At 36.9% G+C, this 19,220-nt stretch overlaps 1 protein-coding gene across 2 annotated transcripts in view; it reads left to right on the forward strand.

The window, feature by feature from the left end:
• Positions 1 to 752: 752 nt before the first annotated feature.
• The window catches only part of snap91a (synaptosome associated protein 91a), a 44,415-nt gene continuing 25,947 nt past the window's right edge, over positions 753 to 19,220 (forward strand). Inside the window, exons 1-3 of one of the 2 annotated variants that reach the window (XR_014200582.1) lie at positions 754 to 1,520; positions 1,618 to 1,833; positions 18,233 to 18,375. Coding sequence is in view for 1 of the 2 variants with exons in the window: in XM_082149412.1 (XP_082005538.1) it covers positions 1,704 to 1,833; positions 18,233 to 18,375 (273 nt within the window). In the remaining variant the exon portion in view is untranslated. Of the gene's footprint in view, positions 1,834 to 18,232; positions 18,376 to 19,220 lie in introns of both variants that reach the window. The other variant, XM_082149412.1, reaches the window with a different exon arrangement.

The following is a 19,220-nucleotide window of genomic DNA, read 5'->3' on the forward strand; positions in this document are numbered from 1 at the left end:
TTCCAATCCATATACTTCACTACAGCTGTTTTTCTTCTTCAAAGGGTGATCTAATTGAACTAAAGTACAGCCATAATCGAATGGGGGGGATTATGAATTTATAAAATGAATATAGAATGAAAAATGAAAGACCACCATTAAAATGACGTAAGTATATTATTCATATTATTTTTTATTTAACCCTCTGGTGCTGTTCTGACTGATAAAAAAAAAAAAAAAAGTAAATGGTACGAAACTTGGAAAAGGTTTTGGCACTTCCTGTGTGAACAAAAAAATCATGGACATGATTCGAAAAGGTTAAATGGTCCTGAATTATTTTATTTTATTTCTTTTTTTAAACCACTGCATTGGAAATTAATGGGAGATGAATTGTATCTATTGGAAACATTTGGTACTGCGCCCAAACTAATTCTTACTGAAAGCACATATTTTGATATATCAACCTCAAATATAGAACACAGTTTGTTTAGATTTATGGCTTTGATTTTCATGACTTAAAATGTGTTTTGAAAAATATATATTTCATACAAAAACTGAAAATGTAATTTTTGTGCATATTTTATAACAATGTAAAATTTAAACTTTTAACTACTGCATACAATTTAGTAGCAGAAAATTCCCCCAAAAAAAATAAAAAAATAAATAAAAAATAAATCGGTCATTTTTGACCGACATGCGACCAGTACCAGAGGGTTAATTTAATTTTTGTGGCATTGTTGTGTTTATTGCCTAAAAAAGGCCATATCAAGCAGTTGAGAAACTTTAAGAATACGAACATTCTTGAACAGTCCTTTGTTGTAGAATTTTTTTAATCACGAATAACAGCCACTGAACGGATCTTAAGGGTGAACTGACTGACTGAAAAGATTCAATCCTCCAAATCAATAGGAATCAAAATCCCCACCTCCGGTTACCATAGCAATAAACCAGCACATTAACATGGGGCGCAGATAGTAAAACGCATCTGGGTTTTTAATGACGTGTGACCTGACTCATGCGTGGGGGCGGAGTGATAGGAAAAATAAATAAATATTGAGTCCATCAGGGACCACGGCTTCCCGTTATCGCTGCGTTTCATCCTCCTTGTTCAGCAATTGTCCGAAACTGGACATAGCCTCAGGGTGAATAAAAAGTAGGGAGAGCGTCTTTTAGAGATGAGGAGAACAACGCAAGCCGTTTGAAGGTTTGGGTGACTGCACATCCAGCGGGGTTTGTCGGGAAGATTAATCCTTGATCTGGAGGAGGAGAGAAGGACGACTGTTCGAGCCGAGCATCATCGTTAACAGCCTCTTCCAATACAGAGTGGAAATAACGAGGACAATCTTTTAGTACTTTATATAAATTGTCTTTTATAACATTCAAGCTCACCGATATCTCTTTTTAATAACTATTTGCGGTTGAAATAGTCGTTACGCATCTCCCGCATCCCCACGAGGGGAATACACAGCGCAGGCGTTGACCTGAAATTTATATTTTAGTAAACACGGAGTCTAGCTCTGTATGTTTTAGTATTACCTTAGGTATGTCCATAGCTCATCATCAATGCTAAAGATTTCATCTGGATAACAATAACATCATATTGATATCGCAAATTTTGGCCTCGAATCCATTTTAAAGGGCCTCATCCTTTTGGACGCTTTGGAGCAACTCGACGCGTCTCTTTATACGGGAGTAAGGGCGTTTGATTCCGCGAGAGAAGAAAGATGTCGGGTCAGACTTTGACGGACCGCATCGCCGCGGCGCAGTACAGCCTCACGGGATCCGAGGTGGCTCGTGCGGTGTGTAAAGCGACCACGCACGAGGTGATTGCACCTAAAAAGAAACATCTCGAATGTAAGTTGGTTCAGGTTAAGATTACACATTTCTCTGCCTTGTTTATGTCTATGAAATATACCTACACCATCTGTTCAACTATACAGATAATGGTTTGCCCACTTTGCCCATCATCATTTCTCAAAGGTCATCAAACACCACTGGATTGGTTAGAAAGGTCTGTGGTGCTGTTTTTGGTGTCAGTATTGTGGAATGGAGATGTGAAATTGCTCTGTGACTAATGGGCCCTCATTTCACAGCGTGTCTGTCACTAAGCAGAGACACCAGAATGAACAGAGAACATGGCTTCCGTCCACTGTATGGCCTGAAAGGAAACAGACTTTTATCTCACACTTCCAAGTCATTTGTTTGGAAAGCCATTTATTTGGTATGAAATGGAATGCATTTTCATTATATCTATCTATCTATCTATATGAAAATGATAGACATTTTAAGCGATATGTAGATAGATATGCAAACCTATTAGACAATTACAGTATATCTATAAAATGTAGCCTACATATCACTATCTATCTATCTATCTATCTATCTATCTATCTATCTTTCTATCTATCTATCTATCTATCTATCTATCTATCTATCTATCTATCTATCTATCTATCATGTGCAATATAGGTAGGACAATATAGATTTTCAGCTGTAGCCAATAGACTAACCCATATACATATATATATATATAAAATGTGCTCTAGAACCTTTTGTCTACTAACTTTGAGTCTATAAGTTACTGTACATTACTCAGTGTTGATAGCATGATAGGAAGTGCACTCGAAGGCTAAAGTAATCAACCTCCAGATGAGGTTGAGTAGCATGTGACCGGGAATTGTTTCGGCAGCTCCAGTACACTTTCATTGCCTCTCAGATTCACCTCTGCTGAATTATACATGCCTCTGTAGGTCAAAGGTGAGGATGTCACCAAGAACATTAAGTGGAGCATTTGATACCGACATTCAACCCCTTTGATTTTCTATGAAAGTTTAAAACTCAATGTCTTATTGTGTGTCATGTAGATTAACAAATATGCATGTTGTTTACTCTGACCTCTAGTTGTAAAAATAATTGGTAGAAATTGGACACAAACAGACAAACAATCTGCAAAATTCAACAAAAGTTGCATGTGATATCGAAAGTAGATATAGCTAGTATTTGAAAAGATTTTACTGTTGGCTCATGCTGAAATGTAAACAGTGTCTCATTGAAATATGGCACATAAATCTCTCTGAATCATGGTTCTTAAATCAATAGCTTTCAAACAGTCCTGATCAGCATCACAAAAGAATCTGTGTTTGTGGCAGGTGTCCTAAGCACTGTGACACTCCCACATCTGTCTCAGAGGAGCATGGGTAATCAGAACACGTCAATTAAAGCAGAGATAAGCAATTCAGCTGCAAGGCTCAGGACAAATTCGCATGGTTGAAAAACCTTTCTTTGGTTTTCATCCATGTAATCTTACTGTGATGAATATTTATTCTGTTTATTTATAGTTTTTAACCCATTCAGTATTATTTTGTATGCAGCACTCAGCATTCAGCCGACATGCCAGCAATCTTTTTAATGTGCTGACTCATTAGTTCACATTTCAAGTTTGAATGTGCTGTGACAAAGCGGTGATATCTAAGTGGGTGAGTTCAGTTGTTCACTTACTTTTTAATGAATTATCACATTAACACAATTATTCAGTCAGACAACGTGACTTTCCCCCATTCATTCTCAATTGCCCATCACCAAAAACACTTTAGGGGGTCTCTTAAAACTCAGTGCGCTCAGGGGAGGCGAGGAGATGCTGCTTCTCAACGTAACTTTAACCGATGGTGTCACCGTTGGACAGTGTCACTTAAAAATCATCGATTTATACACTTTTAATGTCATATTTCATAACATTCGTGGTGTTTTTTTGTACTGTGGATTACTTTTTCATTCAATTTTTTGAGGACGGAGGAAACGTCTGATAAAGACACTTCTTGTTTCACCTCATTTCTGACATTTCCAACCCCCCACTAGGATGTTTAAACATTGCATCGCCTCAATTTTATGTCGTGTGACTGGGAAAACTGCACAGATGTTTTTTTCTCCAACATATTTCAGGGATACTATAGGCTTCCTTGTATCAGGCTTGTGTTTGGAACTGTCATTCCAGAAGCAGCAGTAGCCATGATCCAAACAGAATAATAGCATTTAAGTGACACTAAAATGATCTTGAGTGTCACTGCATTAGATAATGGAATATAAACAACGCATCTGCGAACAAAAAAAATATGCTAGAGCTTTTCTCACTTCTACTGAAAAGAACTTACTACCTTGCAAGTACGTCTTTCCAACTGGTCCCGAGTTGATTTTAGTGAATGCATCAAGCAATTTCCCCTCAAGTTCACACAGGTGTGCTAGCAGTGACCACAAGTGTAGTTCATTGCATTAACTATGGACGTTCCACTGATTAATGTTGTTCAACGAATTTTCATTGTCGAAATCCAGTCATTTCAAGAGGAATCAGGTTGCATCACTAGGCCATTTTTAGGTGGACCTAAATTTCTACCCATCCCTCCTAAATATTTTGTGATTAGCTCCGTAATCTGTAATCGCCTCAGTCCCCTTTAAATTTCACATGAAAACGGTGGCGGGTTTCAGCTCCTCCCCGTCTTTTAGTCTGTGTTATTCAGCGTGTTTTCCTCCAGTGAAGAAGACATACTTATATTAATTCCAAATTTGTATTTATTTTAAATTTAATGGATAATTGTGGATGTGTGCATTAGATTAACATGCAGTCGTGCACAGAAATGATTAAAGACACAATCAGTGACAGACAGCACTCAGTCAATGCACTCATTTAAACTGCCTATGACCGAAAAACATCACATGGAGTTATAAATAATGACCCAACAGTTGATTGTGACACATTTATTAGGCTTATAGAGTAAAGGGATGTGTGGTTTTTGATGTCACTGAATTATAGAAGTGGCAAATTTATATAGATTAATGTGCTGTTGTTATGTTTTTTAAATGGAAAACAAAAAAGGAATGGTTTAACATAGGGCAAATAAACTATTTTGCTAATCTAGGCAATTACAGTAATATAAGGTTTTGTTTATACTGTATACTAAATTAATATTAAATAAATAGCCTATGATCTGGTTAGTTAAAATGATAGATACAAATTAAGTAGCATAGAACCAACTGTATGTATTGTTCCTGCCTAGTATGCAAAAGATATATTAAATGTTTTTTTTATTTTTTATCATGCCCTCATTGGGGGCTGAGCCCCCATGATATTGAAATCCTAGAATTGCCCCTGATAGGAATCCATGCCATCATGGAGAATTTCATGTGAGGGCGAAACATTTCCCCATGCAGATTTCGCAAAAAGTTCAGTTGAATGAATCAATGGCTGCGGCCAAAAGCTGAAACATGTAGCTTATGAAGGTAACAAGGCACGTCCGAATCCAATGTTCGTGTTATCCTGTCTTCTGAGCTATTGTTTATCTGGTCGATTTTTTTTTTAAGGCAGCATAAATGTGACGTTCACTGGCTTTGATATCCCAGAATCCTGTGCATTCCATTCCATGACAGTTGAGCTAAAAAAATATATATACTGTAGATGGCTTCTGAAAGTTGTGGTAGGTGCTCAGTTTGTGTTTAAATGTACATTTTGGACCAAATTGTTCCAATTTCGATGTAATTGTAGTTATTAAATATTTACTTAGTTATCACCAAAGCTCTCTCTATTTTGCTGTAGATCTTTAAATATTATGCTGCCTCATAAATGATTTTAGTGTGGACAGAAGTTTGGACACAGCCAATGTTTGTGAACATATCGATTGAGTGAATGATTCAACGACCTAAAAAGACAGCCACTTGTTTCTTTCCCAAATGATTCAGAATTTAAACAAATTGGTTGAATGAATGATTCCAATGAATTACTCATGAAGACAGTCACTTGTCACCATATACTGGTGTAACCTACAGAGTCACTAAACCATCACCACCAATAATGGACAGACTGACAAAAACGCACAAAGGCACAGTAATACTGTCAAGTTTCAGTCCAAAGACGATGAAGAAGATTCAATTAGAAGTGTTTTTATTTAAACAAAGTCAAACAAAGTTATTTAATCCACAAATGCGAGACAGTGTACAAGCTTAAACACACGGAAAAAACCAGACAATGAATGTGAATTAAACAGGAACTTAAATGCACAGATACAATGAACTGATTACAGACAGGTGTACTCTTTAAATGAATACCCATGAAAACAGATTAGTGGCGGGAAACTAGAACACACGAAACAGGTAACAGAAGAGAAACAAATTCAAAGTTAAGGAAAATGAAACTAAAGCTAAACTGAAAATAATGGTGACAAACACAAACTGGGAAAAGTCCCAGTGCTAGACGAGTCAAACAATCAAGGAATGAAACATATTCATAGACATCTGGTTCGGCAGTCTTTGTTGATGCTATATTTGGTGACTGAGGGTAGAATGTCCATTTGGGGTGAGACAAACTGGGCAGAGTGTCAAGCTCAAACTCACGCTTCAAACTCAAGTTTCAAACATCAGCAGTATAATGATAAAGATACATTTTGTCTAAAGGCCGTAGGGAGATATATGACTGACTCGCAGCTAAACGGGAGGGACTTGAGGAGGAAATCATTCATCTGAGTGTCACAAGAAAAATGAAAAAAGTCTATTGAGGCCACCAGGGTGTCATTTCAACCAAAGTGCTGATTTAAGGAGCTTCTCTTACAGCTTAATAAGTAAAACTTACATTAGCTTACAAAATCGCCACATAATTCCAGAGAAAATAATGCATCCCTGGCTTAAAATGCATTTTTAAGTGTGTCTCTGTGAATCAGTCTCACTCTATCCTTCTCTTTTTCTTTCTTTTTATCTCTTCTTGTTTGTCTCTCTCTAGCTCGCTCTTTCTCTCTATCTCTTTCTACAAATCAAATGGTGCAGTGTTGGCGATACTCTGTCTGCAGTGTGTGAAAGTAAGAGGGTGAAAGCTGTGCGGCACTGATGTCACTCAGCAAGAGAAATCAGCATTGCTGTGATGTCACAGTATCAAAATGCGCATTTCGGCCAATCACGACAAAGCATAGTGGCAGAGTGTTTTCAGCACCTTGGACAGGGACACCCCCTCAAAAACTGAACTAACACCTCCGTCTATTCTTATATTCTGTCATTTCTCATTTTTCCAGCACCCTTCCCCCCACACACAGCTGACTTAGAGGTCACTGCGTCCTTGAAGCAGTATTCACTGTGCATTAGTCATTGTGTGTGCTAATTTAAAATTTTGAAATGAGTCATTTATGCTGCTCTTACAAGCACACGCACATATTTGCATTCGAGTGTAGCGAGAGAGAGATGCTCTTCTGTCCATTCATTGCGCAGATGTTTGTAGTGCTGTTTGCTTATTGGTGAAAGTGCTAAATTTGTCGCCTGGTTAATTAGGCTACAATCACACTGGCAGTAGTGTACATGGCATCAATGGGTGCTGTTAGTACAACGCTGTGCCATGAATAATGCAAGAGAGATTTGTTTCCTGTGTAATCTGTCCGCCGGGCCCCCAGGAGCCTTTAAGAGACAGAGCAGGGTGCAAGGGTCTGGACCAGGTCTGCCATTAGAGATTAGGCCACACAGGATTCTACTGATTCTCACATTAGAGAAGTCAAAACAGATTGAGATTCTACGTGTCATGCTGGAGATTGAGATTAGGTTTTTCCAAAGGGGAAGGGGGTTAGAATAGGGCAAGGGACTACAGAATAGTTGGAGAGGTCAAATAGAGCACTGAGATTATAATAGCACATTCATGTTTATCTGATGTTGAGATGCTCAGTCAACATAAAATGTGTTTGCAAGCCATTTTGCTTCTGTACACTGGCTCCTTTCAGGAGTAAGTAAATGTTACACACATCCAAAAATAAATAATACAGGTAAGGATGTATGATACATCCCCATTTGTTTCATTTATTGTTCGATATTGCATTTAATTGTTTATACTCATTCCCTCTACTTTTATATTTAGATAACCTTTACATTTACACTCCCTTAAAGATCATCTTAAAAAATAAATAAAAAAAATTTAATAACACTTTTAAACAATCTGTAGCAAGCCTCAAAATAAATATCCCTTTTTCATATTGCATAATATAATGTTGTGATGCCTATTGCCTAAATTCACTTGTAGCATTTAAAATGATAGATTTTTTTTGTGTTTTATTTTTTTGTTTATTTAGACAAATTAATTTTAATATATTTTATATTGTGCATTTATTGATTATTGGCCTTAAAATGTAAATAATTATTGACTTATCGGTATCGGCCAGGTTGCTAATAATATTGGTGCATCCATAAATACAGGTGCACAAAACTAAAATATATAAATGATGTCGACACACTGTTGCTCCCTAAAATGTTGATTAATCTTCTCTCCAAAAAGATGAGACGTTTTGAACACAGTTTAGTGTGATAAAGTATTTTTTGAGAAAAGATAAAAAAAATTATTTTGGTAGCATAAGTGTGCCGACATTATTTAGATTGATTATTTTATGCATTTCAGAGTGGAAATAAAAATGTAGGGCAAGACTTGATTTTATCCAGTATGAATGATAAATAGGGTCCATTTGGATTGATTTTAATGCAAAAATCTTTTAATTGAATCACACTTCAACACATTAAGCAAAATCTGTCATACAGTAAACTATTGATTTTTATATGGTTGCTAAAGAGCAGGCTTGTTATTAGAGTGTTTTTCAACATTATTAGCAAATTGTCTTGTAATGAGAATCATGCTTCAAGTTAAGGGTGATTTACATAAGTATTTGTAAAATGTGAAAATATTGCCTTCAATGGTTGTTAGGTTTTCTAACGATTGCTTTAATCATTAATATATTAGCATGATATATAAGCATGATATAAGCTCACGTCTGCACTACAGAAAGGAAGATATTCTCCTGTACAGGCTGGTTTACGCTGGTTTCTTCTTGGATGCAATGTCGCCACGCTGCTTGCCAGTGAGGGCACATGGGCAATCTCTCAGTTTAGTTTTTTTTTTGCTCCAGGGATAGGACTATAAATAAAGAGAGCTTTTCATGCTCCATTCATGTGCAGCGGAATAGGGCTGTTTTTGCTCTCAAACACACACATATTCAGCACACTCATTCAGCTCTCATGTTACTTAAACACTCTACCTTAAAACAGTCATTCATTTTAACATGCTCATCAGTTTGCATAGCTCTGTTGAATGGACTTGGCGAAATTGTTATTTCTGTAAAAACAAGTAGCTAGTTGCATAGGATCTTTGGACAAGGGGAATGTTGGTAAATATATGCAAAAATATTAAAACTGGTCTAAATCAACAAGATAAATACACCATTAATGTTATTTAAAGGCTAGCACATAAGGATATAATCACTTGTTATGAAAGGCAAAGTGGAGAGCGTAGGCTAATGCAATTTAGCATGCTAAGATTAGCATGACATTTCTAGCTGGCCACATCATTGTACAGGTTTACAATGGGACTCTAAACAACTGTCACATGAAATTTAATTGAAAATATATATTACAAAAGCATCCTGTGACATCCAGTAATTTCTCAAATAATTTTTTGTGATATCACAAAATAATACAGATAAAATATAGCTTCTGGCACTAGAGAATTCAACAATGGTAACTCACATGATCCACAAATGTAATATTACAATTCGGGTTCTATAACTAACAAAGAATGCGCTTACAAGTCCGTTTCACTTAATTTTACATTCTCTGCAAGTAACTGGACTCAAACCTGGTCAGAACTCACCAAGTCACAGTCAGAGCATGCTGTGTAACACTACACAAGCACTATACATTGTAGTACTCCAATACTAGGAGCTGTAGTGTGACTGTTTGTAGTATCAGATTGTGCATTTAATTATTAGAATATACATTTTCTGATTATTAGTATGCCGTTTTTGTGTCTTTATTGTGTTCTCATGTAGTCTTTAATTTAGAAATTTGTGGGCTGTGAATGATTGGTTCCTGTTCAGCTGTCCTGTTATCAGGTTTGCTCTTGTGTATTGTTAGCCTATATCTTTACATTGCCCTGTGTCTAGCATCGTTCAGTGTAACCAGGTATTGATTGGTGAGTTCTTGTTCATAATTAAAAGTACTGTCTAAAGATACACATGGGAACAATCAAGTGAGTGCAGGGCTTGACAATAAAGATGGCCCTGGGCCAGCGTGAACAACGCTCGGGACAGTTGACGGACATTGGGCCAGTGCTGCATCGTCATGAAAGTTTATCATTTGCACGTGTTTTTAAGCCTTGCTAGTTTAAATATTCAAGCGCAAGAAGACGCGAAAGATAATTCTATTTGGTACTCGCATGCTGTGTGAGAAGTTTGTGTGCGCACACATCTGAGGCATGAGCTCAGAATGTCACTTCTCAGGGTGTGTTCACACTTTTAGTTTGGTTCGTTTCGTCCGGACCAAAAATAATAATAATAATAATAATAATAATAATTTAGTCCTGGTCCGCTTAGTGTTCACATAGGCATTTTAACAATAAACCTAAAGATGCCAAACTAACGGCATAGGGATATGTTCAGTACCTGATTGGTCGGCTTTTAACGTATATTTCGTGGCAGAACTTAAAATCCAAAATCAAAGATCAAAAACAATGCTGTGTGCTGGGCTAAATGCACTTGTTGTATGTGTGTAGCCAACATACAGTATGATGGTATTTTGACCAGCTGAGAACTCGTTAAGAGCTTATAAAATGTGTAAAGGAGTCAAAACAGTGTCAGGAATCCCTACGTCACACACACAAATGAAAATTTGCTACGAGGAGACACGTTTTTTGCCTGTACCGAATTTTGATGGGCAACATTGCAACTATGATGAGAAAAAAATAGTTATGCTTGAGCATTCTGTCCTTTTTGGGGTCGCATCTTTGTGACATGTCGTTTACATGCCTATGGCCCGTGTTCATATTTCATTCGAACCGCACCAGAGTTAATTTGGAAGCGAACCGAAACCCATTCTTTCAGCGATCTTTGTCCGCTTGTTTGATGTGCATTGTGTACCAGGGTTCAGATGGCAGCGTTTACACTTGAACTGGTTCAAATGAACCGCACTAACAGAGCAATCGCATTAGGGTTCGTTTTAATTGAACCAAACATGGCAAGTGTGAACACACCCTCAGACAGCGTGTGAAAACTGAAGTGAACTCAGTTCTCTTCGCGTCGTCTTGTGTTTGAATGGACAAATTCACCCAAAATTGTCAAAATGCCAGTCTTGGCGACTATCCTAGTATCCTCGTAAACAGTCATTTATGCCTTAGGCTACGTCTACATTAATCTGGATACATTTGAAAATGGCGTTTTCGTTTATAAACGCTCTCCGTCCACACTAGCTTTTTAAAAAACGCTAAATTCACCTTACTGCGCATGCGTAAAACCCCACAAAAGATCACTGATTTGATTCAGATGGAAAAATAGCCTAAGTAATGAAGTTATCGCGCAATTCTTCTGACAGGATCATTTTATTTAGTAAAATATCTTACCATTCACTGATGCGGTCCAGGTCGCACGCAGTCACCATATGTTTGGTCTAAAACGAAACTGCTCTCATGTATTGCCGCAGGACAGCAAATATGAGTAAATTCTGTCATCTTTGCAGGACTGTGATATGAAGAGTGTGCAATGTAGAATATTTTTAGCAACAGTGTGAAAGTGAATAGCACATAACAGGCACAATACTGGTATAAACATGAATATCTATTGGTACAATATGCGTCACATGACAAAATTTACGTCATCGTTTTTAAATACCACCGGTTTCACAGTCCACACTACAACATGAAAACGGCGTTTTCAAATGTATCCACTTTGGAGTGCGTTTTCAAAAAAAGCTACATTTAAATGAATAAAAACGCTGTCTCAGTGTGGACGGAAGGCCAAAACGGAGAGAAAAATATACGTTTTCAAACAAAAACGTATTAGTGTGGACATGGGTGGCCTTAAGTGAACGTAAACAGTTCAGAACTAATAAACCCGCTCTGTGCTGTTAATGTTAATCAAACAACAAAGGACAAAGAAAAAAAATCACTCATGGTTCTTGACTGAATAACTTTTGTAACTTCAATAAGGATTAATATATATTTAATTTATACAGTGAAGACTTTGCAGTGTTATTTTACATTTAATTACTTTATTCAATTACTGTACCTGAAAACTACTGTTAGACCTTCCTGAAAATCACTGTTTATATCATTTGAATCTTTGCTCTATTGTATTTATTTTTGCTATTGCTATTATTTGTTCTTATTTTATAACTGGCTGTTTAATAATATTTGAGATTTAGCTATGTTAGATAGGCTAGTAGTTTTTGCTGTGGTATAAAAATTGGAATCGAAAATTGTGAAATTTCCCTGTATCTAAAATTTTGTGTCATAAGCTTATTACTTTAAGGTTGCATGGGTCAAACACAACAAAAACAATAAGTATTTTAATAAAAAAAACGTTTTGCCAATTATATATAGTTTATATATATATAATTTGCATTAAAAAAGTTTAAGGTGTATTTTAATAGCGTGTCCTTATTTAAATCAAATATGTGTGTGTGTGTTAGTATCAATATATTGGTCATTTTCATGTTATAATCTTGTATTTCTACTTGCTATTAGAGCCCGACCGATATGGATTTTTGGGGGCCGATGCCGATATTAACTCGAAAAGAGCCGATTTATAAGCCGATATTTTGATTTTGAAAATAAACTGGATATTAGACCCATTTCCTATAAACTGCACTTACACAACATTCAATAGCAAAATATCTCTCTGTTCTATGTATGTGGACTGTATAAACCATTTTCCAGAAGCAGGGATGCAAACACATGTATGGTCAAAAAAGAGAGAGGTTATCGAAGCCCTCGCCCCGTGGCAAAAATCAAGATACTTACATAATTGTGATGAATTTAATCCTTTGTAAATTATCATTTTGCAGTGTAAGATTACAGTTAACACCTTTAAATATTACATAAATGTATTATGTATTTTTATTAAACTTAGTGAGTGTATAAATCAGCAGCAAAAAGTAATTCTTGAGAAAATCTGCACAGTAATTTTATCAAATCTAAATATGTTAATAAAAACAAATTACTATTAGTACTCTTATAAAATTCAATCAGGCAATCATACATTTCAAAATTTTTTAATATATGAATGTCAAGAATTCAGAAGTGTATATTTATATAGCCTACACTACACATAAATAATATACAATTAAATAATGCTTATTTTAAATGTATTGTGCAGGCTAGGTATAAAAATAAAGGCTTTTAATAATCTTTCAGTGCGCAAAACCATGATAATATGAAACGCTTCAAAACAGAGCGCACAAAGCGCGTATGCGCATCGCTGGTGCAGAATGATGTGCTCAAAGCAACATGGAGTCACAGTGTGCAGCGCTGCACAAGTGCGCATTTTGTTCACATTATAATTTGAATATGATATATTCACATTATCAAGTTCCGTTTATTTCTAAAGCACATTTACTACCGGCCACCGCCCGACATTATAATGTGAACTTTTAAATGCGCACTTGCGCACATTGGAGAGAGTTTTACCGTGCATCCTGCTGTAACCGGACGAGGCGCGCGCGCTGTTTGAATACTGAATGGAGAATGATTGACAGCCGCAGAGGAGGGAAAACGAGTTTCCGTAAACTTTAATTTAATGATGTAAATACACTTCTGTCCCTCACATTAAGCTATGGAATGGCTTCAGATGACTTTGTGAAATTATAATCAGACGCTCTCAGACCCAAGTCACCCAAACTGACGTGAAAAAAGCGGGAGGCGCCGAGAAGCGCGCTGTTTGCATCCCTGAATGATAGGACCGTTAGCTAGAACTACCACACCGTTTTTATATACAGTGTATGAACTAAATCTACAATCATTTCACATGACGAACGACAGACTCACCGTCAAAACAGTACATCTCCATGCCGGGTGTAATGCTCTGCCACTGGCTTGGCTGATAGCTTTCTTCTGTAACGTTAGTGGATTTCTGGCACTGTTGTCAACTGGGGAGTTGCAGACCTCCCTCTGGTGGGCAAACTATGCAACACTCATAACATGAGTGAAGCATGAGACTCTGTTTCTCATGTTTCATCGGCCGTTATAAACGCCGATGCCGATTTAAATGCAATTAGCTCATATCGGCCGGCCGATATATCGGTCGGGCTCTACTTGCTATTAATAGTTTTATTTAAAATAACCTTAAATTAAACATTTTACAAATAACACATTTTGATAGGTAATGAACTTACTGAACGGTTCTTAAAATTCTATCTCCAAACAATGTATATGATATTAATATCTTATTTATGATCTTTTTATGATTAAATGTCAATCACCCATTGAATGGTCTGCCCTTCAAACTAAAGTGTCTTCATTAAGTTCAAGAGTATTTTGCGCATAATGTCACATTGTGTTGAGTCACAACCCGAATCAGAACTGCTGTTTGAAGTTGTCTGTATACTCATGCTGTTAGATCAAGTGGATTTCTTGTACACTCATTAGCTGTTCTATTAGGAGGACTCTCAGTGTTAACTGATTTTTAACTGGCCTCTTGTCTCGCTCCATGGCAGCGTACATTGCTTAATTAAATGTTGCCGTGTCTTAATATTCAACAAAGGAGACCTGGTTTCCTGACACCAGACCAAGTGCTGCAGTTGCCAGGGAAACAGGCGGTTTAAGCATGTCTGTCTCCCCTCCTACTCGTGTCTTTAGAGGAGTGAAATTACCGTCTCAGAGACGGACCGTTCGGTGCATTTTAACACATGGCATGATACGGAATTTCGGTGCCTTGTTTGTAGAAGCGATCTCAGCGTGCATAAATGCATGATGCAATTACTCCACAATGGCATTTACAGTCTGGGTGAAAATGCTTTTGTAATGGCACCTCACAAGGTTAATTGAATGTCTAAAGTGCATGTTCTATGGCTTTCTCTGCCGCTAATGGTCACTTTATGCGCAACTGAAGCTGTTCAGTGCATAGGGTGTGAACTATGAACACAGACCAGACTGTTATGAATTTGGGATTTTATTTGTTTTAAGCCTAAGTTGGCTGATTAAAATGTGAACTAGGGATTCACCTCTATTTTACAAACCAGTGAAAAATTAATAAACAAAAAATATTTACTGTTTTTATATGTGTATACTGAGAGTTATTGACTTCTTGTTCTCAGCAGCTTTCTTTTTGTAAGTTTTTGGTACAAGTGGATAAATAAATGTTTAATATGTGTGTGTGGGGGTGGGTCAGGTTTGCCCTACATTATATGAACTAGGCTGAACTTTAAAGGGGGCCACATAATGTTTTTAAATGATTAAAAAATAAAATGCATAATCAGTTAAAAATATATGCAATGTATTTCTAACTTTGCAGAAATGTCTGAAACTTTACAGGCACCTTGACAGTTTTCTTTTTATTGCAGTCATATTTTTCTTTCGTCTTCTCAGCAATACAATTATTTTATTGCCAAATGTATTTATTTATTTATTCCATGTTTCCTGTAAAGGCCGAGTTGCAGTTGCGAAGAATCTTTTATGGCATCAAGAAAATATATATATATTTTTTTACAATTGTTTTCTTTCAAAATGAACTATGCATTTAAAAAAATCTTAAGATAAATATAATTATTTGATAAATAATTTAATATAAATTAGATCTTATTCAAAGGTTGTTTAAAAACAAGCTTGTCTTTTTTGTTATAATTTTAGCAAAAATCATAGCCTGTGTAGGATAGACTTTGAATATTGACTTCGACTTTGACATCAGTTACAAATGTCGTAGGAAGCACTGGTTCAGGGGTAGGGGATAGAAAACACCATTAGCTCAATAATAAAAAAATAAAAAACAATAGAAGTCAATGAAAAGTCCCACCATGATAGAAAAACCAAAGTGTGTGTGTGGCCCATGGATCTGCTACCGATACTGTAATTTGGTCCTGTTATTGAACAGGGAAAGTGGCCTTCGGGTCAAGTTGGTGGTCGATATTTGGGGAGCACAGCAGAGGCCATGAGGCTGCAGGGTAGTTTTCTAGCCTGCTATATATATGTAGACTGCTGTGCTCTGATACCATTTGTGTATTGTGTACAGCGCTTCGTCTTAGCAAGTTGTTTATTTGTTTGGTTATTCTGGATTTTGTGTAAGCATTCCAGCCGTGTATTGAGAACAGTGAGATGTGTCATATCTGACTCCACTACTGATTCTCCACTCACAGCCTTTTATCACTCTCCATAAATAATTTAGGAAGCGAAGACTAAGTCAGAGATACTGTGTCCTCTGAAATCCTACTGCACAAAACTCAAACTTTTATATGTGTTTATAGTTTGTTTTAAGCACAGCCTTGCTTCATAATCCCCTATGAATGCCTCAATAAGTACATAAAATGCCCGGCACATCAGTAGATGTTCTGCCTCATGCATCGATTCTGCAACTCAGACGAGACAAAGTTTATGTCTAACAAAGTTTATGAGACTGAACCAACCAAAGGCATTGAACACTACAGAAAATGACGTGAAGGAACACATCCCTTATACGCTATCGTTCAAAAGTGTGGCCTTGGGAAGATTTTTAAAATGTTATAAAATGTAAGTTTCTTACGCCCACCAATGCTGGTTTATTTGAACAAAAATATAGTAAAACGGTAATATTTCATTAAGTTTTTTTTAAAACAACTGTTTTCTATTTTATTATATTTTATAAAGTAATTTATTCCTTTGATGGCAAAGCTTAATTTTCAGCAACCATTACTGTACAGTATCACATGATTCTTCAGAAATCATTCTAATATCCTGATTTGGTGCTTTCAAATAATTTCAAAGTTGAAACCAGTTGCTTAATGTTTTTGTGGAAACCACAATATATATATATTGTTTCAGGATTCTGGTGAACAGTACAAAAAATGAAGTATTAATGTAATATTATGATCAAAAGAACTAGAACAATTTTTTAAAATTTAGTTCAGATGACATATCATGGAGGTTTTGACCTCCAATTTCATCCCATAAGGCTGTGGTGAAATGCTTCAAGGTACCAAACTAGGACTTTTAAGCCTTTTAGAGGGAGGGCTATTATTGTGTGGACTCTGTGGTTATGTAACTTATGTTATATAATCTGTGGTCATCTTGTACTGTACATGAATGTGTGTGTACCCTTCCTCTTTCAGTCATAATAATAGTCACCTTGACTATAATAATATTATAGGCTGGAAATATACCGTGGGATGCCATAGCCTGGTGTATTTCCACCCTATAATATTATTTCCTATGTGATGAGAGATGAGACTGCAAGTCATTGTTCCAACATGTCTTATTATCATATATAAAATTATATCGGAATTATTGAGACATGGTTATAGTGCTTGTCAGTATGTAAAAATAATACTTGAACCTAGACTGTGGTTTCAGGAAGTGTGTTTTGATGTATAGTTCATGGTTTAGGATGGATGGTATACATGTGGTCTGTAGGAGGAGAGCAGGCTGCTTTGTGTGTGTGTGCTCCTTCTGTAGTGAAGGTGTGATAGAAAGAGAAAGAGAGGGACAGAGAGAAGAGAAAGATCTACTTAACTATCTGGTCTGTTGAACAATGTGTCTAACTATGTCGGTCTACTCTAGACAGATAGATAGTTTGACAGACAGACATCTCATAATCTGTCTATCAATCTGTTTAACTAACTATCCATTCGTCTACCTCTCTGCCTCTGTTTTTTGTCTGTCTAACTGTGTGTCTGATGGTCAGTATGTCTGTCTATCTTACTGTTTCTCTGTCTACCTGTCTCTCTAACTATCTATCTGTCTACTGTATCAGTCTTTATGTCTATCTAAATATCCAGCTGTCTGTCAACAGTCTATCGTCTATAGACATAGTAATCTATGTATTCTTTTTCACGTTCTACCTCTCTCTCATGTCTCTTTATTGCTTTCTTTTAGCATATTTTGCTGCATTGTCAGATGTCACGCTGAATGACAAGTCAAAAGAGCCGTTTTGTCATGCACTGGCGCACCACAGAGTTCCCATCACACTGCATTATTCAAAGTTATGACAGTGCTGTAATATTAATCACCTGTTCTTTTCCTTTTCATATCTGGATTATTGAGTTTAGGCTGTTCTTTGCGGATACTATATGTCCACAACCATAGCTATAATGAGAATTCTAATAACAATCGATTCAAGAGATTTGTGAACTCTCTCATCATTTTGCCTTCTGAACCTAAATGTCTTTTTAAGAGAAAATGTTTGATATGCTAGCAAGATTGTGTGTTACTCTTACCCTGATGTCCTGATCTGTGTTGTGCCCACTTCAGGAGCTGTTATGAGTTCAAGCTCTTTAATTTGCATTTCATATTCCCTCACAGACTTGATCCAGGCAACCCAGGAGTCCAATGTCAATGTTCCCCAGATGGCTGATACCCTGTTTGAGAGAGCAGGGAATGCTAGCTGGATTGTGGTCTTCAAGGCTTTGGTCACCACTCACCACCTGATGGTCCATGGCAATGAGGTGAGAAGCAAGCATCTGATTACTGCACTACTGACTACTTGCATTGTTGAAAGATCTAAATGCAGGGTCTGCATTATATTTAACCTACATAAACAGTAAAACCTTGAATTTTAACAATTTTCTGAGGAGCTCATTCCCACAGCTGACCACCTATTGCACTCAAAGCCATCCTGCTTCCACTTATCACCATTATCACACCCTCAGGCTCACATTGGCCCTCATTTATCAAAAGTGCGTACACCAAATTTCCAGCGTACACCTGGCGTACACCCAAAACCACGGTGACTTTGAGATTTATCAATATGAACGTTGGCGTACGGCACGCTCAAATCCTACGCCAGCTCAGGAGGTGGTGTACGCACGTTTTGAGTGCGGGAATGCGCAGAAAAACAATTCCTAACACCACAAAACGCACTGACAAACTAAAATATATGATATATTATGACCCACTGTAAAAAAAAAAAAAACAACATAGTAGGCTAATTATAAACTTCAGTGTTTATTTTTGTGCAACATGGACTTCAATGTTTAAGTTGTGTGACTTTACCAAAGCATTTGAATTGTAGGCATATGTATTCCTTCAGTTGCGAGCCTGTGCGCTTTACCTGACGTTTCAAGCCTTGTTAAATACTTTCGCCTGGCTCCGCAGCGCGAGTCTCCGCAGACTGCGCGCGCACCTCCCCAAACGGACGAGGCGTTTATACTCGACGCGCTCGCCGTTGTACTATTCTTTGAAACGATGGTTAGGCCAGGGTTAGGCCCGGCAGGTGTGCACGGACTGGGTTCAGTAATGAAAGGCTTTCAATGACCAACAAAATTATTCAGACTGACAAAATAATAAAAAT

Source organism: Leuciscus leuciscus (assembly GCF_965113295.1).
Source record: "Leuciscus leuciscus genome assembly, chromosome: 20".
NCBI classification, from domain to species: Eukaryota; Metazoa; Chordata; class Actinopteri; order Cypriniformes; family Leuciscidae; genus Leuciscus; species Leuciscus leuciscus.